Source organism: Callorhinchus milii, unplaced genomic scaffold, assembly GCF_018977255.1.
Source record: "Callorhinchus milii isolate IMCB2004 unplaced genomic scaffold, IMCB_Cmil_1.0 Scaffold14, whole genome shotgun sequence".
Lineage (NCBI taxonomy): Eukaryota > Metazoa > Chordata > Chondrichthyes > Chimaeriformes > Callorhinchidae > Callorhinchus > Callorhinchus milii.
The window spans coordinates 12,056,102-12,079,522 of NW_024704755.1; the positions used below are offsets into that span (position 1 = coordinate 12,056,102).

The window sequence follows — 23,421 nt, forward strand, 5'->3', positions numbered from 1 at the left end:
AATCATGATCAGGACAGAGGCTAACTGCTGAAACATGATTCTTCCCAAAAGGAAGGGCAAGAAAGTTAAAAGGCCCATCTTTTCAATCAATTTCTGTACAATCTAGAGTGCCCCTGTTGGCCTCACAGGCAAAGGCCTTAGCTTAAACCATATAGAAAGCCTGTGGCTTGAATTCATCTTCCGTTAGTTGCACTCAGCTAAGACAGTAGCTGGGGGGAGGGGAGGAATACAAATACAACTAAAATAGTCTTCAGTGGCCCTGGACTGCGGCATTTAAAAAATGGGATTTCTCGTATGGATCACTACTCATTGACTCATGCAGGATTGGATTCACGTTAGCTGCCATGCTATGGTTGAATAGACTACTGGCACTCACTGAAGTTCGGAATTACATCCGGTTAGTACAAGAAGAGATGGTTAAATATTTTCTAAAGACTATTGTTTTGAACTGAGATTGAAGAACTGTATTAGAGGTAATTGAAAAATTTCAGGTCAAATTAGTTTGTCCAATACACAATACTATGAAATCAGCGGGTGAGAGATATGGCAGTAAGGTACAACAAACCTGTCCCAGACAGCCTGTGTCTGCTTTTACCATTTTTAGTTTCATTTAGTTTCATTGTTTACTCTTTTGTACAAAGCTGATTGGTTTAATGTGATATTTTGTAATTAAAATTAACTGAATAAATATTTATGAAACACTTCAATGCAATACCAAACTAGACATATCTTTATTGAAAATTCTTTATACACATTTTTGTAGCAAAATGTATTTTTGCAGCACAAAATGTCATGGTGCGGATTATCACAGGCCCAAAAATGTCACCTGGGCATTCTCCCTCACCAAACACCACTTAAAACAACTTTGCAAGGTCTTTGTCAGGATCCTCAACCGTTTCTGGTTCCATCACTTATTAAAAAAAACTAGCTAAATCATTCAGTTGCAAAATAGTCCACAATTTAGAATTGTTCTGGGCAATGCACTTTTCTATAACTTATCTTTTGACTTTGCTTTCATTTTATTCAAATAAACTGATAATTTCACTTTAAGATTTATTATCCTTGCATAGCACTCATGTTGGGAGGATCCCTTGAAGCGCTTCACAGGATTTACTGTTAACGTTGTGGGCAAGTGATTTCATCCATCTGTTTTTCAGATCTCATCATGTCACCCATTCTCTCCAAAAGGCAAACAATCATTTTAGCAGAGTTTCACGATTGCTAACAGCCCTCCAGGATTTCATCTCGCAGCAGTTGTCAGTATGCGCGCGCGAAGAAAAACCCGCGGTCCTCTTCAACCGTGCTTACGGCCACCTCCCAACCCCCCCCACTTGGCTCGGAGTCGGGATCCGCCACCGTTAAGCACTCTGAGACGCTACCCCGCGGTGGAGGGTGGGGGCTATATAAGTGCAAGTTGTTGTGGTCTTCTTTACCCCTCCCCAATCAGCGAGCATGCTTTCAGCCACTTTGCCCCACCCTGTTTTCAGAACACATTGCAAAGAACTCCAACCTCACCTCAGCCTTCCAACTCCATGTGTAAAGCACTTGGAAGCAGCCTTCCTACAGGGAGTGCATTGTGTAATGTCGATATTAGTCTCTCTCTCTCTATATATATATATACACACACACACACATAGTATATAGGCTGTAAATAATCCGAATCGGTTAACACATTTCGCATTAAGTTGAAACTGCGGTATATTATAATAAGCCACTTTACATACTGTTCAATGAGGTCACTATTCTGTGCCCAGCCAGTGCCAGCAGAGCTGTCCGTCTGGGAAACGGTCAGGGAAGAGAGAGAGAGAGGGGGGTGGGGGGGGGGGGTTTGTTGCATTCTTACTTGAAAATAACGCAGTGCCTCCTGAATAAGGTCAGAGGAGAACAGGACCCAAAACACGGGAGTGTGCTTCACCGCCATTGAGTGAAGGGAGTGTGTGTGTGTGTGTGTGGGGTGCAGTGGGGCGGGGAAGACATCTTTAAAATTAAACCCGGGGAAGAAGGGAGGACGGACTGCCACTCTCCATGAGGGAGATTTGACAGCTCAGCACGAACGTAACCCTCACCAGACAAGTGACTGACTGACTGGAGCTCTGTGTGTGTGTGTGTGTGCACCGTATAAACCGATTTGGTGTGTCAGGGGACTGCGGGCGCTGACGGAGGCGCCATTCTGCCGCTCGCAGACGTCACGCACTGAGCGGTTGGCGCGAGCCCTATTAACGGTTTAACTTTGAAACCTTCGCGCCTTTTTTCCGCCCCCCACCCCCCACCCAGCCACCACCTACCCACACTGCCCCGCGACCTTCTCCACAGTTGTGGAGCCGCCAGGCATGCGCAGAGACACGGGGCTCCGCCATTTTCTACTCCCTGCTTTAATGGGAACGTTTTAACCGATTCGCGCCGCGCTTTCTGCGCGTTTCGGGCAGCCAGGGACCGGATTCAGACGTCGAGAGACACCGAAAGGGACTTTTACTGTAAGAAAAGACGGTAAAAATGTAAGTGGAAGCGGTCAGAGGGGCCGAATGCAGGTCCTTTGTGCCGCCTCTAGGTGTCACGATGGGGCTTTTCGGCGCTGGGTGTGTTTGTCTCCCTCTATCGTTTTATTCAGACAGAAAAATACTCGGAAAAACTTGTAATCCCGCGGCTAAAGAGACTCGAAATCCCCAAAACGAGGCCGCTAAAATTCCCAGCCGGCGCCCACGGGACAGTTAGCGGGGTTCGGGTATTTTTTTTTTACCGGGCAGTTCGGTGTGCGGCGAAGGCGAGGCCTTTTCTTTTGTCTGGAGGTCCGCTCTGGACGGAGGCGCCCGCCCGCCCGCCCGCCCGCTTCTCCCCCGCTCGACTAGCGCCTATTCCTCGATTCCGCCACCAGCCTGTGTGCGTGTGCGTGTTTTTTTTTCCCTCTGTGTGTGTGTCTCCCTTCGACATAAAGGGGGGCCCACTCAATGGCTGGAAATGGAAAGAGCTCCCTCTACAACCGGGCTGATCGGAAACGGGAATACTGGCGGGTATTTCTAATCGGGGCTGAGCGGAGGAGCAGCTTCGACAGGAAAATTGAAACATATGCTATCACCCTCCATCTCGTCGCCATTTTAGGCAAACGGGGCAGAATTTAATGAAGCTTTGCGATCTTTAATCTACAAGTAATGTCATCGGAATCGGAACCCTGTTCCTTTTTTTTTAAAACACGCACACACGCGAAAAAAAAAAGAGTAGTTGTGTGTTTTGAGGAACTTGTTTTAATTGTTTCTTTTTTTAAAAAAATGACAAGATTTATATTTTTTTTGGTGGGGGGGGGGTGTGTGTGGGGTAAACTGCAACGTCGTCTCATTTTGATTGCGAATACATCGTATCTATCAAAAAAAACACGAAAAAAAAAGGGAATTCGTTTTCAGTGTGGCCTCGGTGTGTTTTCTTCGGTGTTAAGGCTCGCTCAAGCACATTTGATGGGGTCCTGGTGTGCCAAATGGTATCTAATTAAATTGGCGCAAAAATGTTAGCATTATGGCAACATTCAGGAAGCTGTCAAAGTACAGAAATCGGTCCGAAGTTAAATACGATTTCGAAATCAAAACGATTGCAAAGTAAAATACCGAATTTTAATATTTTAAAGTAGGCTTGAATGCAAAAAAGTTAAGTTTTCTAAAACTTTGTTGCCAAATTGCTTTTAAGTATAATATGTATGTTTATTTGAAAACAACTTATACTGGCAACAGTGCTGCAGTTTTTTTCTTTAAAAACAGCCAGTTTAAATGCTACTGTGTTGTACTGTCAATAGAGCATCTACATTGTGTTTAAGCGTTATTGAAAGTGGGTACTCCACCCATTTTGATATGAATGTTTACAGAAATGGACATAGGCAGTAACTACTGCATTATATAACAGCCGTCACTTTTAATGTACAATACCCATGACGAGCATTAACTTTGTTCAACTCAACCGCAACCAACTGTGGCTATCCTGCTCAGGTTTAAGTGCTGACTATAGCGACCTTCCTGGTTATTCACTCCCAACTCATGGAGCCTTATCTGGAACCTTGGTGTTTTGTCCCACCCCAACTCCTTTGAACCTTTCATCCAGATCTGACAAAATTTGCTTTAATTAATATCTGCTTGTTTCCCACCTCCAACACTATCACAACCCCAACGTAGCTGAACCCCTCACCCACAACTTTGTTGCCCCCAGATTCGACTTTCCCACCACCCGGTTCTCTGGTCTCCCGGCCCACCCTCCAGAATATCCAGATCTCTGCAGTCCCCGTCCTTCCCTGCACAAGATTCAATGTGCGTATTACCCCTATCCTCGTTAGGTTACACTGATTTCTTATCCCCCAATGAATCGACTTAAAGTTCGTCATCCTTGACTTCAAAGGCTGTGCCTTTCTCCAACCCCCTCCCCAAACACACACACACCAATTCTGGTTTGTTTCATGCCTGCCCCCTGCATGCTTCAGCCCATCATAGGTGGGTGAGCAATCAGCCACTTTAGAGCACTCCAGGCATTCCTCTGCTTTGCCCATCTCCCCTCCCTCTGTCTTTCAAACTCTGTCTGAAGGCTGCCGAAACCCTCATACACGCCTTCATTACATCAAGGCTTCACTATGCAAACTCACTGCTTGTCGGCCTCCCCAACTCCTCCCTCCACAAGCTGCAGATCACCCAGAACTCTGCAGCCTGGGTCCTCTCCTGCACTAGGCTCCGTGACCCTATCACCCCCATCCTTGCCCACTGGCTTCCCATCACACAGAGGATACAGGTCAAGATCCTGGTCCTCACCTTCAAAGCACTCCGTAGTCTTGCTCCCCCCTACCTCTCCGACCTCCTAACACCCTACGACCCTGTTCGTTCCCTCTGTCCAGCGGGCTCCGGCCTGCTTCATGTCCACCGCCTTGCTCGTCCCAGCGGCGCGGGGGTGGGGGGGGGACCTTCAGCCACTCTGCATCAACCCTCTGGAACTCCATCTCGCATTCTCTCCATCTCGCCACCTTCATGACCAACCTCAAGACCCTCCCTTTCAATCTTCCTGCTTCCAACCCCTGCCCTCCCCCATCCCCGACCCTCAGCTTGGGTCCGTAACTCTGTCTGTCCAGCATCTTGGGACGTCCTCCCGACGTGAAAGGCACTATACAAATGTAATTTTGTTGTTGTTGTTGTCTAAAGACGATTTGTCTTATTGATTACCCTTTTGGTCACCTGCCCCCTATCTTAAGATCCCACTATAAGTCATTTTGAGATATTCTTCTTAAGTGAATACTGTTAAATTAGCACAAATTATTGTAATTTTTGCAGTTAATTACAAATTGATTCTACAAATTTATTTTTTGAAAATATTCCATTAAAAATCATGGACACAAACAAGATGGTTCTTTTCAACCTTTAGTCTTCCAGAATGAACAACCTTGGGTATCTGCAAAATAGGGTAATGAAATGCAAAATGCAGGTGGTGAAACATTTGCTACATACATGAAAATACTAGTATAATAGCTGGGTTGCTAGCGTTAATTTTTTTTTAAAAATGGGAGAATGAAAAACTATGATGTCATCAATAAAACTGAGATGACATGATAAATATGAGAGCTTAGCTGAACATCTCAATGGGATGGTTCCTTGAATCCATGCCAGGTTCCTAGTCTACCTAATCAATGTGCCTCAGCCCCATTAACAAATGACCAGTCCATAATCCCAGTCTAATTCATTTTTCCATCTCACATCAGTCACCCATAGTCCATTTTTCCAGTGAGATTATTAATTTAATGCTAGTTTAATTTGTGAGTTTGCATGCATATACTTGGTAGTTGAAGCTATCCATATTCCCATTACATAGGACATTGTAGTCAGCACAGAAATTCCCATCTCACTTATGTGGGCTGAGTATGAATTGAAGTGCTAACCCATTACAGTGTGTTGGAACCTCAAATGTGTGTTCTTAAGTCTTTTAAGTGCTCTGAGACGTTACCTTGCGGGACAGACGCAAGTTGTCACAAGTCATCATGCATGTGTTTTTTTTTATTTTCTTGTGGGTGTTTCTAGTTAATTCAGAATGATATCTATACTTATGGAATATTAATTGCAATTCATACTTATTAAGTGGTGACACTGGAAAAATAGACTATAGGTGACTGATATGGGAAGTGGAAATGAAACAGACTGGGATTAAGGAATGGTAAATTATTACTGGGGCTAAGGAATGGTACAAAAAACATTATGCTTTTATTTAGTGGGTTTTGGTAGGACCACAACCTATCCTAATGAAGGCAGATTTTTTTAAAATAACAAAATAATACATTTTGCAATATTTTTAAAAGATCTAACATACAGCCCTAAATTTGGCCTCTAAGTGAAAAATTATCCCCAATAAATTATTTAATTTTGCTATCTTAAATTCTTGAGTGGAGAGTATAATGATTCTAAATAAGACTAACTTGCATCAAAGGTACCCATCTGAGAACTGCTAAATGTATTTCATGTCAGTGAAAGTTGTGGAGTGTCAGCAAGGTTGTATGAGTGGAGAACTGTTGAATACCTTTATTGCACCAGTAAAAGTGCCACCTTTGCTCAATTCAGAATAATTTTACAAATGTATACCTCATAAGTAGTGTTTATGAAAAAGATTACATTTTTAGAAACTCCACTTTTATAAGATCACTGACTTGAGATCATTACAGCAAATAGTTTCTCTAATAAAATGTAATTATTAAGAAAACTGATTATCATACAAAGTGCCATTTTCTTTTTAAAAAAATCAACTTCAGTATATACCTATTCTGGGTTATTTTAAAGGTTCAGATAAAAGGCTTACTTTTTAAAAAATACAATCCAAGGGCTCATAAAACTGAGGTTATATTGGTTCAAAAACTGCTTTGGTATGCACTGAAGATAAATGATACCTTCATTAAAATACTTGTGGAGAATTAAGAAACTGGATCATGTCGGTCATAGATCTAGGCCTTCTGATAAAAATAGTCATCTTAAGTACTCCTGTATTTGGTTGTAATATCTTGCTCCTTTTTTAATTACCGGATAACAAGTGTGCTGCATGTGCACATTGCATCTTTTGGATTTGTGAACCTTTATACCATCCAGACATATTACAATTTAGAAGGAAAAATGGACTTTTAACTGTAAAAGCTGTGACATTATGAATACAACTTCAAACATTGGTGTTCAAAAACTACCCACTTACTCTTGCATGAGGGGGAAGTAAATGATTACTGCAGAGTTTAGACAAGATGAGATAAATTTACAGCACTATAGGTTTCCTATCTTGAAATTAGCTGAAAGCATAGGCAGAAATCATGAGAGATTTATTACTGAATTGAAATCCTCTGGCCTCAACTTCAGGACTGGCACGTACAGGCAGTTTATTTAAAAATTGCCAACTTACAACATTTTTCCTCCTTTTTTTGTAGTAGGGGAGCAGGGTTTGATTCCTTACTAAAATGACAATGTAATTGAGAATTGTTTCCATTGTCTTGTCTCTGTTTCCGCTTTCTCATCTCTCCACCCCTAGTTTGTTTGCTAGATGTCCTGTCCTACTGAGATCTATTAAGTTATGGAATTATCTATGGTCTGAGAGAGTAGGTAGATAACCTGCTTTGCGGAGTTTTTGTTGTTTAGAAGAAATTTTAATTATGCTGCCACGCCTTCCTATTAAACAATCAAATGGTTGTGGACACCTTGGTTATGAATTGGCTCAGAAAATGAGAATGTGGGCAAACAGTTAAGTGCTTTTTCTTCAGTAGGTTTTCAGCAATAGATAAGAGAGATTTGTAAGCAGTACCAATGAAATGAATCAATGGTACCTTTGCCAGATTAGCTTTAAATGGGACCCTATAAGGTCTTAATAGAGTTAACAAAATTCTGCATTGTCACTTTTTTAAATTTAATTTTCAGTTGTGATGGCGACAGAGTCAGAAAATGTTACTGTGGAGGAGTCGGAGATGTTTACGAAGGTCAAAGAACACAAGACCTATCAAAGACGTCGAGAAGGTGGACAACAAGAAGATTCTGATGGACAGCAGAAAGAGCCAGAGGGTGGTGAGGTAGTACAAGATGTGAACAGCAACATGCAAGTGGTAATGATGCAGCCTTTGGACACTACACTACTCCAAATGAAGCAGCCAATTGAGGGCACTACTCATGAATCAGAAACTGTGGATGACACACAGATTATTACGCTGCAGGTAGTGAACATGGAAGAGCAGCCAATAAATCTTGGTGAATTACAGCTGGTGCAAGTGGCCCAAAGCAGCATTGATGAACTCCAGGGAAACTATGAAAATGAAGCCCCTAAAGATGAACTTCAGGAAGTAGAGCCTGTAATATGTCACACCCTTCCCCTACCAGAAGGCTTTCAGGTTGTGAAAGTGGGTGCCAATGGTGAGGTGGAGACAGTAGAAGATGGAGCAATACAAGTACAGGATGATGACGCTTCTTCTGGTCCTTGGCAAAAGGATCCTGATTACCAACCACCGGTCAAAAAAGTCAAAAAAAAGAAGAACAAACTGCGTTACAAGGTGGACGACTCCAAAGATGTTGATTTGTCTGTTTATGACTTTGAGGAGGAGCAGCAGGAGGGATTGCTTTCAGAGGTTAATGTGGAGAAGGCCGTTGGTACAATGAAACCTCCAAAACCAATGAAGATAAAAAAGAAAGGTATAGTGTATTGTGTTGGGTTCCAAATTAATTTACAGAGTCACAAGTCCAGTTTGTTTCAAAGATGAGTAAGTCGAAAGTATTAAAACTGCGACTAGGGTCGCTTTAGTGATTAAAGGAGAAATATATATTCTATTTTACTGTCTGAAGTAAATGATCTTTTCCTTCCCTTCCATCCCCCTTCCATCTCTAACAGTGATAAATTATGCTGCATGACACATGACAGTTTCATGTGAGGAGGTTCCTCCGCTTTGTCCAAACTGATCATTCTTTATTTATCCAGTCTTCTCTCATCCTGGCTGTTTCTATTTCCTACCAAGGGCAGGGCAGGATGGGGTGAAAGGGAACACTAGTGTAAAGATGGGTATCCTTACTTCTAGTTGAGAATGACCATCTCAGCGCTTGTAGCTGATCTGTAGGCAAAGGTTGATCTGTTGCCAACATGTAATGCACCTATCCATTAGCTATTGAGGAAAGGGGGAAATCTGTTTTTGAATAACGTGCACAAGTCATTGCAAATTGTTCCACATTGGTCCAGTCATGGCACTATAGATTTCTAAATTACATTGGACCGAAGTTGAGCCGGAGCCTGATTCAATTTTTAGATGGTAATCTTTGCTTCAATCCCATCAGACATTTTATAAGTTAGCTTTTTTGTTTTTTCTCTAAGTTGTACCAAGTTTCCCAATGGACCATGGCCGAATACCCTACTCCCTACTGTGATTTACCTGTTGAATCAGTTGCCAGGAAATACACAAGTAGTTCAACTCAGTTTTACTTGAGGGAGTGCTTCAACAATGATTCCCAACTGGCCCAGCTGCAAGTGTTGCCACATCCATGTGGCAAATCACTGTTTTTGCAATAACCTTATTAAAAACTGGAAATATGGTCATCTATCTATTACTTGAGAAAGTTTTCAAATCTAATTAGGACATGGTCTTCTCAGAATAGTAGAATGCAAAAACCATAGTAACATTGAGTAAAATTGTACATGCAAGGAAAACTGTACATTAAGTGACTCAACAGCAGTGTCCTGAATCTTTCAATGACTGCAGCAAGTCGTGTTTCTCTTAACTGTTAGAAATAGAATTTTTTATAGATCATTTTTAGAAGTTTAAGCATTTTCAAAATATGATTTCAATATCATGTGAAGAAATGAATTGTTACAATTGCAATAGGACATTTTTTGTGGGAGTGAAATTTTACAGGATTAGAGGGTGTGGAGTAGGTCACAACTATAAATTTCCACACTTGATTCTCCACTGACCTGATCGTCAGTTGACCTGTTTTTGTGGGGCGGAGAGACACAAAAATAAATTATTTTTTGACCTCGATCTCATAATGGGTGCCTGTGAGGTGTTTCTCGTTGATTATTTTTGGTTGGGAAAAATACTTAACAATTGGCCAAAATCTATATTTAATGATAATTATTTTTTTCAGAAGTTCCACTTTGTTGTTCTCGTATAATATTTACGTGTGTATGTTAGAATGATAAATCGGTTGACTGATTTGAAGTAGAATAAACAGGAAAAAAATGGTTGGTAGTGCAGTTAAAACTATTCAGACCTAATTCTGCAAACCCCAGTTGTAATATCTAACCACATGTTCATTGCTGTTGGGAACAGAGACACCTACTGGAAGTTTTGTTCATTGCACAAAATGAAAATGCTATGTCTGCTTAAATAATTTGGCAGAGAAGGGACATCTAATGTACAATCCATAAAGTAATGAAGTTATACATTTTTTTTATTTTAAAGCTAGGTGCAGCACTGACTATTGTTGTTGAAAAAACTTGTCCAGATTCTCTGGACATTTATCTATACAAGGTCAGTTTGAAGAAGCCCAGTCTTATAGGAATGTGCTAGAAGTTTCTGACTTGCAGTGAACATCGAGGCCAAATCTTTAGTTATTGTGATTTTTCTTTGTATGACGCAAGGTTTCGACAGTTTGGCACCAAAGAAGAGTTTTAAATTAATGTGACAATGTAATTACTTGGTCAGGTTAGTTGTTAGTAAAAGTAAGATGTAGTCAAATTTCATTTACATGAAATGTATTATTAAGATGTGATGTGCCACATTATTCAGTAACTTTGTAAAAAAAGAAAAAAATTCTTGCTTTATTTGATTTTTCTGACACTCATTTTGATAAATCTGATGATTCCTGTCTGCTTGACTTAACTGCACCCTCTTTTCCTTATTCATCTAGCCTCCTGCATGTGTTGACATTAAATCNTTTTTTTATCTGTTTGACTTTATGAAGTCATTTGCACTCTGGCCTTTTTAATTGGTCTATAAATAGAAATGTATAATCTGGTGGTACTGGCCTGGTTATCTGGAGGATTATGGAAAAGTGCAGGCCATTTGCTTTGCTGAATGGACGGTGAAGATCTTTGAGGGAGGGTCATTTTGTCCACTTGCAAATGGCATGTGAAATAGTGTTGACCAGGTCTCCTCTTGGTAACAAAATTGTATGATCGGGAAATGTAATAAGTTGTTCATAATAAAAACTAATAGATGGAACTGTTTTCTCTTTCTCAGAAGATTGCTGTAATATCTAGAGGGAAAATGTAATAAATTGTTGTGTAATTATCTATCTCCAGGCGTAAAGAAGACATTCCAGTGTGAGTTGTGCAGTTATACTTGTCCAAGGCGTTCTAACCTAGATCGTCACATGAAAAGCCACACTGATGAACGGCCGCATAAATGTCATCTCTGTGGTAGAGCTTTTCGAACAGTGACTCTGCTGAGAAACCATCTCAACACGCACACAGGTAACAAACTGTTTTAACTGTATCTGAAATGTGAATATAAAAATAAGATGTCTAGGATTTTTCTTTTAAAGACAGTTTTTTTTCCAATACCCAGTTGCTTGTATTAATTGATCTTTGTTTTGACCCTGAAGTTTGAAAACTGCTTTGCTTTCAAAGTGGAACATTTTCCAATGTATTTTTCCCAGTAATACTCGTTACCTCGTTTGGGCATTTTGGTATCCCAATTGTACAATTTTGCTAAAATCATGTCTTCCATTTCAATTTAATGCCACTTATCGCCACTTATCAAATACAAGCATTATTATTAACTTTTTTAAGACCATTAAACAAGAGTAATTAGATGTTGATGGCCCTTCAGCATACTACTAAGAGTAAGTTTCTCAACAACAACAAAAAAATTACAATTATAGAGCACCTTTCACGTCGGGAGGACGTCCCAAGGCGCTGGACAGTTAGGGGTCAGGACCCGAGCATGGGGGAGGGGTGAGGTAGGGGTGATACTTTTCTCTTACATATAATACAGGAAATTATGAAAGCCACTGTAGCTTGTGGCTGAATCTGCAGAACAACTCTTCTTTTAATGTGTAACTACTTAATAATTAATGATTCTAACATACTATCAGAAGACATTGAATGCTTTCCTTTGGTTCTCGTTAAAAACAAAAGGTTTCAATTTGCATCACATGTGCTTGATCTTATGATCTTTGGCTGCTTTAAATGATCTTATTTGTTATTTGTTCTTTTTCCTTTTTGTAACAACAAAATTACATGTGTATCGCGCCTTTCACGCCGGGAGGACATCCCAAGGCGCTGGACATTCAGCGTTTCGGACCCGAGCCGGGGGTCAGGATTGGGGAGGGCAGATGGGGAAGCAGGGTGATTGAAAGCATGGACGAAAAGGAGGGTCTTGAGATGGGTCTTGAAGGAGGCTAAGTAGGGGGCGGGGTGGAGGGACTGTGAGATGGAGTTCCAGAGGGTGGGGGCAGAGTGGCGGAAGGTCCACCCGCTGATAGTGGGGCGAGCAAGGTGGGGGACGTGAAACAGGCCGAAGCCTGCTGAGTGGAGGGAACGAGCAGGATGGTAGGGGAGTAGGAGGTCGCAGAGGTAGTGGGAAGCAAGACCATGGAGTACTTTGAAGGTGAGGACCAGGATCTTGAACTGTATCCTCTGTGTGATGGGAAGGCAGTGTAGTCGGGCGAGGGTGGGTGTGATAGGATCATGCATCCTGGTGCAGGAGAGGACCTGGGCTGAAGAGTTTTGGATGATCTGCAGCCTATGGAGGAAGGGTTTGGGGAGGCTGACTAGCAAGGAGTTTGCTTAGTCAAGCCTCTCCAATGAAAGCATGTATGAGGGTTTCATCGGCTGTGGTGTGAGACAATGGTAGAGCCGGGCGATGTTGCGGAGGTGGGATTGAAACAGCAGTTCATGGCACAGATGTGGGGTAGAAAGGATAGTTGAGGGTCAAACAAAACCCCAAGGCTCTGAACTGGCTTAGTAAGGTAAGATATAACACTATTCCCAAAAGAATAAATTAACTGTTCAAGGGAAAGATTGAATTGTGTCGTTTCTCTGAGGGTTTTGATCTCAAGACCTCACAGAAGTATGAGCAGGAAAATAAATCCCTAGAGTGGGATCCTTTTCCTGATCTACACTTGCTGGTTCGGTTGCGTGAGGATTGTAGAAGTGTCAACAATTTACCACCTCAGCCATTGGGCTATGCCCATGTTTTACTGCCTGGGTATGTAGAATTGAAATGGGAATGATTTGCAAGGATAATGTATGTTGAAAGGGAAATTATAGTGGTGGTACCACACGTCAGCCCAGGGTGTATTTGGGACACCTTAAACCCTAATGGTTGTGGTTATCTAGTGGTTTAGTTCTTGAGTTTTTCTTTGCATTTCTGTGAGAGATAAATGCTGTGGAATATAAATGAAGTAACTCGGCCCTGTCTTATCCTGGAGTCCTGTAGCTCAGTGGTTAGAGCACTCGCTTTGCAAGCGAGAGACCTGAGTTCAATTCCAGGCACAGGGCAAAACCTTGGGCAAGTTTCCTTACTCCACACAGCGCCTAATAATAATCCCTCCAAAACCAAAAACAATAATAAATTGGTCATTTTCAATCTACGACTGTTTGTGGGACATTGCTGTGCGCAATCGGCTGCCGCGTTCGACCACAAATATACAGTCAATTCACTTTACAGTTTGTTCTGTGAAGCGCTTTGGGACGTCCTCCTGAAGTGAAAAGCGCTATATCAAAATGCAAGGATATATTAAAATGCAAGGATTATTATCCTGTTTAAGAGATCAAAAACAGCTTCCCCAACCAAAGATTACTTTTTCTAAACTGTCACAATTCTAAAAGGTATACACTTCTTTACCTCTGGTGATTCCTTAGCTATTTTCATTACTCTGCTTTGTACAAGTTAGTGGGTATTCTTCACTGACGCTTTGCTCTTGACAGGGATTGGCTAAATAGACTTTTGAATGTACAAGTTCCTGAAGTGGAGTCCAGTATGTTATTTCATAATGTATTGGACCATTAGCTCCATCAAGGCATGACTCAAGACCCTCCATTTCGACCGTGCCTTCAGCCGCCCTCCTACTTCTCTGCCCTCCTGCGTCCCAACCCTGCCCACCCCACACTCAGGTCCTGATCCCCGACTATTCAGTGCCTTGGGACGTCCTCCCGACGTGAAAGCGCTTTACAAATGTAATTTTGTTGTTGTTCATGGTTATAAAAACAACCCTGATACTATTTTGGGGAATTTTAGTTAATTTGTTTATTCTTCGTAGGTACTAAACCACATAAATGTCCTGACTGTGATATGGCATTTGTGACTAGTGGAGAGTTGGTAAGGCACCGTCGTTACAAACACACCCATGAGAAGCCATTCAAGTGCTCTATGTGTGACTATGCCAGTGTGGAGGTAAGGAGTGTATCCTCTGAAGCGCTTTGAGATGTCTCGACCGCCTGATAAGGCGCTATGTCAAATGCCAGGATGGTTATTATTACTCTATATAGAGTAGATTTTGCATTAGGTTTACTAAGTGCCACAGTTCTACATTAAATATTTGTTGAGGTAAATTCATTCACCTGTGAAATCGAAATGTCATAATAATCATCCTGTTATAACAGTAGCTCTTTTCATGTCGGAAGAATGTCTCAAAGTGCATTGCATGATTTTCTGTCAATTGTAGTGACTGTAATTTGTAGGCTAATGCCACAATGCTGATTTGCTCACAGGTACAACCTGCAAAGCACCATGAAATGAATTGTTGCCTGGAAGCTTCCTTCTCTTTTCAAAAAAATACCATGGAATCATTAATTTTCACCTGAACCAGGCACAGTTGGAAAAAGTACATGTATCGTACTTTTAGCGTAGAATATCCTTGCCCCCTTCCTCTCTCTTCTACCTCCTCCCCTACCTAGACCCTCCCCAACCCTGTACATGTTACAACGATTTACAATCAGTAAATTTTCTAATTGGGAGTGATGTTAATAATTGTGTTGAAAGACAAAGTAGAACTCAAAATTGTATGGAGGAGTTATACTTAGGTGGTTTTACCTGTCTGCTCTGCAATATGCTTTAGCTCGGGCAGTATAATTGATTATAGACTTTTAAAATGAAATCTCAAGGGACTTGATTTGCTGGGTCTTTGGATTTTGAATAATTATTCACAGCCCCTCATAAAACTTTTATGAAGACAGCACCGCTAACAATGCAACACATCCCGAGCACTGCATTTGAGTGTCAGCTTAGACTGAGTTCCAAGTTCCAGCATGTGCTTTGAACCCACAACCTTCTGACTCGAAGGCGAGAATGCTACCAACTGAGCCAGACTGACACAATAATGTTTTAATATTTCATTTTTGACTTGAATGAGTTTTCATTCTTAAAGTTATGATTGTGAAAATCACTTTGAATACTTAGAACCTTTATTAAATCCTTTGTATTTCTCTTTTTAAATGTAGTTTACTTTAATGATCTGGAAGAGCACCTGATAGCAATGCATCAAAAAGTTCTAATTTGTGCTTTTATTTCCCAGATAATGTTGTAACTTATAGCTTTTCTGTTTAAAGGTGCAAATGTTTAAGTATTTTTCAATTATGGAACCTTAATTTGGACAGAAGTCTTAAAACCATTCTATTTTTCCAGTGCTTGGATATTTAACTGATTTGAGTTGTAATAAAAACTGGTTGTTAAATTGGTTATTGCAGGTAAGCAAGTTAAAGCGCCACATCCGTTCCCACACTGGAGAGCGTCCATTCCAATGTAGTCTGTGCAGCTATGCCAGCAGAGACACCTACAAACTGAAAAGGCACATGAGGACCCACTCTGGTATTGTAATCTACAGCTTGTCGTTTGTTCTCATTGAAGTTTAATCATACATTTATTTTTGATAAATGCTTTTGTACAGTGACGTAGACTACCCATGACATTTGTGAATATCCCTCACTTCTGCCCCTTCTCTTCGATGAATCCCAGGATTTGGGGAACACCATTACCATATGGGATCCCAGTACCGGGATTCCCAGGATTTCAACCCCAACTCAGCACAGAATACTGAACCAAAGACTTTACTAGTCTCTAGCTTAGTATCACATGGTATCTATTAATGGGCCATTGGAAAATTTCCTAACATTGGGCAAGAGTTTGTGTTGCTAGTTCACTTGATTTTAACTTAAAATTGATTTTGACTTAATATGAACAATACATTTTAAAATGTTATCTTCCCCCCCAAAAAAAAAATGAAACCATTATGAAAATTGTTGAATGAAAGTTTTGTGTGTGAATCTCTAATTCTCCCTGTTTCATGTTTATTTTTTTTCTCAGTTTTTTTTCTTTTTCAAAATGTTTTTATGTGGAATAGATAAGATAAGATAGAATGTTAAAGTGTGAATTTCTAAACTAGGTGAGAAGCCATATGAATGCTACATCTGCCACGCTCGTTTCACTCAGAGTGGCACAATGAAGATGCACATTTTACAGAAGCACACAGAGAATGTGGCTAAATTTCACTGTCCGCATTGTGACACTGTTATTGCCAGAAAAAGTGATTTGGGTAAGTGGTTTGTAAAATATAATTTCTGTAGTTCTGTTAACCACCTGTTTGGTGGTCAAGTGAGTCGTAATATTTAAGCATTTTAAGTAAAGGTAATGTAGACCAACGTAGAAACGAGATGCACCTTTTAGTCATCGGATGGGAGAGTGCGAAACCATGCTATAATAAGAGGAGCCTACAGATTTAACACTGAAATATTTTGGGTTTCCTTTACAATTCTAATTACATGAATTTATCAATTCTCAATGCTACTTTATTTTAGTCTCCTTGCAGTTATCTGTTTGAATAGGCTGGATCCATGTCATTCAGAAATATTGGGAAATAGAACATTTTAACATTCCTTGCACCAACAGTCAAATATTCCAATGTAGATCAGGGTAATAATCCCTCAATTCCCAACTTCAGAAAGCAATTTTTGATTGCATCAGTGAGACTATTCCATTTCCTATGCCAGTGTTCCTTATTTCCTTTCTGAGTATTAGTACCAATCATGAATAGTTTTGTGCTATGGATTATTGTACATACACATTTTATCTTCGTTCTGATCATCCATTTGAGTTTGTCAACAATTTGGATAGGACTCGAGCCGGATGTGAAAAGATACTTAAGCCACTTGTTCCACATTTTGTTTTCAGAAATCAACAAAATACATGTTTACTTGTGCTGTAAAAGAGGCATTTGTTTATTCTTTTCAAACTTCCTTTTTTTAATCCCCTCGTCAGGTGTCCATCTGAGAAAACAGCATTCCTATCTCGAGTCCGGCAAGAAGTGTCGTTATTGTGATGCCGTGTTCCATGAGCGATATGCCCTCATACAGCACCAAAAATCTCACAAGAATGAGAAACGCTTCAAATGTGAACTTTGTGACTATGCATGCAAACAGGTATTGTTGCTAAAGAACAGTAGTTTTACTTACTGAAGGGAGGACAAACATTTTAATTTTATACATGTAATAGATGAAACCTGTTTTAATACAATAAATAATAATCCTTGCATTTGATATGACGCCTTATCATGTCTTCGAGACGTCTTAAAGAGCTTCACAGAATATACTGTAAAGTGAATTGACCTTATATTTTGTGGGCGAAATGCGGCAGCCAATTGTGCACAGCACTGCCCCACAAACAATTGTGGATTGAGTGACCAATTTTTTTTTTTAATGGAATTATTTACCCCTGGAAAAACGATCTGCCAATAGATTAATAGCCAGGTTCCTACTTACTGCTAGGTAAACAGGCGTGTGGGGTTCGGAAACTTGCCCAACATTTCGCCCTGCTGGGAATCTAGCCCAAGATCACTTGCTTGCGAGGTGAGTGCTCTAACCACTAAGCTTCACGACTCCAAGCTACAGGACATGGAACTTATTTGTGACTGGAAGAATTATTTTAAGAAAACAAATGATTCTAGAAGCCCCCTTTCTCTAGTTTTGAACTGAACATTGCATAAGTAAGCTGTTTACTGATGTGAATTCCCAGTAATATTGCCAAACTATTATTGTTTGGTAAATCACATTGTTCAAAGATAGTAGGAACCTTGTCTGCCCAATAACAGATGTACCTGGTATATGTAGAGTGCATACTAATAGGGTTTCTTACTCCATTGCCTTGAGTTTTTTTTACATGACAGAAATGTCAGTTTGTGGCTGTTTTTACAGCACCAAATAATTCATATCTAGCCAAGTATTTTTTTTTCCATACTAGTAGATTAAGCTGGGGGAGAGAATCAATACCTTATGATGGTTATATTAAAACTATTGGTTGTTGCACGCACATTAATGAAAAATGTCTGATTTCCTTTAAGGAACGTCACATGGTGATGCACAAGAGGACTCATACTGGAGAGAAACCTTATTCGTGCAGCAAATGCGAAAAGACCTTTCGGCAGAAGCAACTCCTGGATATGCACTTCAAACGTTACCATGACCCAAATTTTATCCCTGCTTCTTTTGTGTGCTCAAAGTGTGGGAAAGCATTTACTCGTAAGGTGCGCGAAATTTTTAATTCACAAAAAACTGTTTGATTTGGTGTTTCAAATGACCTGAACATTTATTGTAAACCAAACTTAGTCTGAATAGTACATAAAGGTTAAAAAAAATGTTTTACTTTGTTCTATAATTGCTCTTTTCTACTTAGTTTCCTCGATTTTAACCAGAGTTTAGAGATAACTAGGGTTTGTTATTATTAATACATGGGTTCCCAGTTTCTGTGCTGTTTACAATTTAATTTATTAGAAATAATGGAATCCAGTGAAGTGCTTTGATTTTTGTGACCTGCAGCATAAGCATTTATGCAACATACCTTTGCAGAACACAATGACTAAACATGCAGAGAATTGCTCTGGGCCGGGAAATGACGGTGAAGATGTTGTGGAACGCAAAAAGGGGAAGGGACGCGGGAGGAAACGGAAAATGCAATCGAAGAGAGGCGACTCTTCTGATAGTGGTAAGATGCTTCTTTTGTAACGGGATTACCGATGATTTGAGTGGATGATTTCATTTGAAAACCTGTAACCAGATGAGTTTTTCTCGTTGAGTATCAGGAAATGGTCTTTTTTAATTTTTTTAAATCTTGAGGTGAATATTTTTTTCTAATCTAAAATTGTTTTTTCCTTTCTTGTCTTCTTCCCTCCCTTCCCACACTTTTCCATGATCACTGACACAACTGGCTAATATATTTACTCAAAATCAGATTAAAGTAACTTCAGGCTGATGGTTGTTTACATTGGTCACCTTGCAAATACCAACTCAAATCAAATTTGTTTCCTAGGTTGGAAAAGTTCCCTAAACTTCCCTAAATCTCTACTGTAGCTGTTCAAAGTAAAATCCGTAATCATAGAATTATTCAGCAAAGAAGGAGGCTATTCGGCCCATTGCGTCTGTGCTGGCTCTGTGAAAAGAGCTATTCAATCCCACTCCCCCGCTCTCCCCATAGCCCTGCAAATTTGTCCTCCCCAAATAATTATGTACTTCTCTATTAAACGCTGTTATCGAATTGGCTTCCTCCACCCTTACAGGTAGTGAATTCCAGATCCAAACAACTTGTTTATATAAAAACAATCTCCTCACCTTCCCTCTGTTTCTTTTAATAACTATTTTAAATCGGTGTCCTCGGGTTACAGACCCACCCGCCAGTGGAAATAGTTTCTCCTTGTTTACCTTATCGAATCCCCTCATAATTTTGAAAACTTCTATTAAGTCTCCTCTTAACCTTCTCTACTCCAAGGAGAATAATCCTAGTTTCTCTCGCCTCTCCTGATAACTGAAGTCCCTCATTCTGGTACCATCCTGGTAAATCTCCTTTGCATCCTCTCCAATGCCTTGACATATTTCCTAAAGTGTGGGGCCCAGAACTGAACATAGTACTCTAGCTGTGCTTTATAAACGTTCATCATAACTTTCTGACTTTTGGATTCTAAGCCCCTAAGCCTAGTAATGCGTATGCTTTTTTAACAGCTTTATCTACCTGTCCTGCCACCTTCAAAGATTTACTTATATGAACCCCCGGGTCTCTCTGTTCTTTTACCCCCTTTAAGATTCTACCATCAGCTTATATTGCCTCTCCTCATTCTTCCTTCCAAAATGCATCACTTTGCATTTCTCCACATTAAACTTCATCTGCCACTTGTCTGCCCATTTTACCAGTCAGTCTATGTCAGTTTGCAGTCTGCTACTATCCTCCTCGGTGTTTACTACTTTTTCTAGCACATAATTATCTGCAAACTTGGAAATTGTACTCCCTATATCCAAATCCAGGGCATTTATTTAACTATAGGTAATCTTGGAATTTGTTGTTCCTCTGAGAAAGATGCATCCATTTTGCAAAAAGGATTTTAAAAGAAGGATTTATTACAAAAAAGGATTTATTAAAACCAAATTCCAGTATTTTAACAACGGTACTATGGCTGGGGGTGATTTAACTATTGTCTTACAATAGCACTAAAATGCATTTCCTAAGTTTACACTATATTTTGCAGAGGATAATGCAGAACCAGAACTTGATGGAGACGACGATGATGATGATGATGGAGATGATGAATCTGTTGAGATTGAACCAGAGATAGAAGAATCTGAGGAATTGCCAGTTGAAGAAACTGTCCCACCTCCGCCAGCCAAAAAACGAAGAGGCAGACCACCTGGCAAAGTTATTCAGTCCAATAAAAGTTCAGGTAATAAAGCTCCAGGAAATCTTCCTTGAGTTTGAGATTATGCTATAGTTCAGTTGGTTTCATTGTTAGATTTGCCCATACATCTAATTCAGAGTAAATCTACTTAGGGCTTTTGCTTTCTGGTAACTGGTTTGTTTGAGAGAACTTCTCTTAAGTGAAACGTTGCATTAGTCCTGTCTAAAGATAAGAAGCAGGCTCATGTCACTCATCTCAACGTACGATAATAGGTTGCAGATTTCAGTTAGCTCCTTCCCTGTAAGGAAGAATAAATCTGGACAAACTCACACAGACATCAAATCAAATATTTTTATGGAAACTGTCTTTCAAATTTCCAAATAAAGATTATTATTATGAGAATAATAGTTGAACTAAATTTTAAACTAAATGGTTGAGCTAAATTTTAATTGTTTGGATGACATCTTCCCATCCATCCCAATTTACGCAAACACTGCAATATACTGCAAGACAATATGTGTCTTGATGGGGTTTGGGGTGGGTGGGGGCAGTGAGCTTTTAGTACTTCACCCATGTGTCAGAATGGCTACTGCTTTGCTGGCTATTCAAACTTCAAGGCTGTTACACCCCTGTCCGTGCGGATGTGCACTTCCAACGGTGGCTGTAATCAACATTGGTGCTGATGTTTTTTTTCCTTTCTTTGCTTTTCACCTGCCTTATCATCTGCTTCAATTCTTAACTTGAACCTTACTACGCTTCATTTGAACAGGAGCAGATCCGGTAGATCAAGCAAGTACAACTATTGAAAACATCATTGTTGAGATAAAAAAAGAACCGGATGCTGATGATGTGCAGGTGCAAGCGGGCATCGAGGCCCAGAATGGAGATATTACACCTGAGATGATTCTTAGCATGATGGACCGGTGATGGAGGAAGGCCAGGCATGAAATGATATGGCCCTGCTGAATAAGATAACATGTATTTTTGCTTTGACACATGCTTATATGAAATGATTTAGACCATTTAACCTGAGTACTAGAGAGGAATTCTCATCCAGGAAGCTACAATGACTATAGACTAGATATCCTTTTTATAGCATAGAATGCTATTTATGAATCAGAAATTCTGTTTTATTTGTTGAAATTGTACCCAATCAATTTTTTCTGAATGTTTCTCAGTACTGAAATGGTATACCATGAGATGCTTTGTACAGTTTATGTACACAAAGAGCAGTGAACTAGTCCCTGCCCTCTGATAACAATTGTGTACAGTATTTGTGCCGTAGCTCTTTTGCATAATAAAATGGGGAAATTGTTTTCCAATGGCACAAAACATTGTGATATATATATGTTGCAAAGAACATAGGCTATTTTTACCATACCAACCTGCGAATACTTAAGAGTGGGGCAGGTGGAAATTTGACTTGTAGTAAACTTTAAATACTGGAGAATTGTGAATTTTTGGAAGTCTAGTCGATTCTTTGTGCAACCCAATTATTAGATGGCAATACTCATCTTTCTGTTTTCTTCCGCTGTAATTGGCCGTCTTGAGAATGCAAATCAGCGATTTGAAAAATCATTGTGTTACTGTTAAATTAAGTTCAAGCCACATATGAATTATTTTACAACTGACCATCCATAGTAACACTGACGGTTGTTATGTGTTCGCTTTTTTTTGTACAGAGCATCTCAGAAACAAATGGTCATGCTTGTTGTAGATAACTTTTTTACATTTTAATCTTTTCTAGTGATTATGTATCAGAAAGTGCAGGAGAGTAACATTTTAACCACTGCTTGAGACGTTTACAAATTACATTTGTCACAGAAAGAGTTAAACTCTTCAGTGTTTGTGAATATGTGCAGAATCATGTAAAAATTAATTTGCATATTAAGCTGTTCAGAGCAGAAAAATGTCAAATTGTAATGAGCACATTCACAGCATAATACAAATCCCTTTAAATTTACAGATTTTAATGTTGTAAATTTTAATTACCTATATTTTCACTATAGTTTGGTTGTCTCCCACTTTTTTGCTTCACTGAACCTGGTATTATGTATCTGAAGATGTATTTGTAAGCAGGCGTAATGGAACTAACTAAACCCTTTAAAACTGGGACGAGGCAGAGTTTTGAAGAGTGAGTAATTATATACATTTGTGCTTTGTGTTGCAAAATAAAGTAATGTGAAGTTTAAAAGCAATTTTCGCTGTTTCAGATATGGAAGTTGTGCCACAAAAGTATGTCAGAAAATGTAAACTATTTGCTGACTCAACTTGAAACTTTTCTGTTCTAGGTGAATTGCAATTAAATCTGCTTTCTGCCCCCTTTTTTGTTAGCTCTTTGGGTTATTTTTTTTGTATTAGCTGTACTGTTTTAGTGAAGGAAAGGGAGTGAGCCTGATGAGGAAACGATGTAAAAAAAATACTCTTCAAATGGGGTTGTGAAAGCTAGGGTAAGCATTTAATGTAGTGCTGTACAGCTGGTAAATAAAACATTTACCTGCCTTTCACCAGTGTGTGTTTTATTTGCATGGATTTGATAGGAGTGCTTTGCACTTTTGGTTTGAACATGCATACTCTTGACATTTTGACTACCATAAAATTGGTGGCAAAAAACACATAGACACTTACAGCATGCAATTTCATGCCTGCTTGTGGGTCAGAACACAATAAGCATAAGAAACATAATCCTCCTGAAATATTAAACGTTTTGTTTTACATTCTGAGGGCTTTGTTTCAACTGTAACTTGTTTTGATTGAAAGCAATTTGGAGAAAGGCCATAAGGGTTACATTTCTGGCTAAATGAAGAAAAAATCT

At 39.7% G+C, this 23,421-nt stretch overlaps 1 protein-coding gene across 4 annotated transcripts; it reads left to right on the forward strand.

Annotated features, from left to right (window-relative positions):
• The first annotated feature begins 2,309 nt into the window (after positions 1-2,309).
• On the forward strand, positions 2,310-23,113 carry ctcf (CCCTC-binding factor (zinc finger protein)). Of its 4 annotated transcripts, none has more exons than XM_042340272.1 (11): positions 2,310-2,495; positions 7,893-8,654; positions 11,254-11,424; positions 14,217-14,350; positions 15,643-15,763; positions 16,338-16,487; positions 17,210-17,370; positions 18,288-18,470; positions 18,763-18,928; positions 20,460-20,651; positions 21,376-23,113. In XM_042340272.1, the coding sequence occupies exons 2-11, from the start codon at positions 7,898-7,900 to the stop codon at positions 21,531-21,533; spliced, it is 2,193 nt and encodes a 730-aa protein (XP_042196206.1). In that variant the 5' UTR covers positions 2,310-2,495; positions 7,893-7,897; the 3' UTR covers positions 21,534-23,113. The 4 variants fall into 4 exon arrangements, with proteins under 4 accessions (XP_042196206.1, XP_042196207.1, XP_042196205.1 ...); XM_042340273.1 differs by lacking the exon at positions 2,310-2,495 and adding an exon at positions 2,910-3,143; XM_042340271.1 differs by lacking the exon at positions 2,310-2,495 and adding an exon at positions 3,426-3,469.
• Positions 23,114-23,421: the final 308 nt, after the last annotated feature.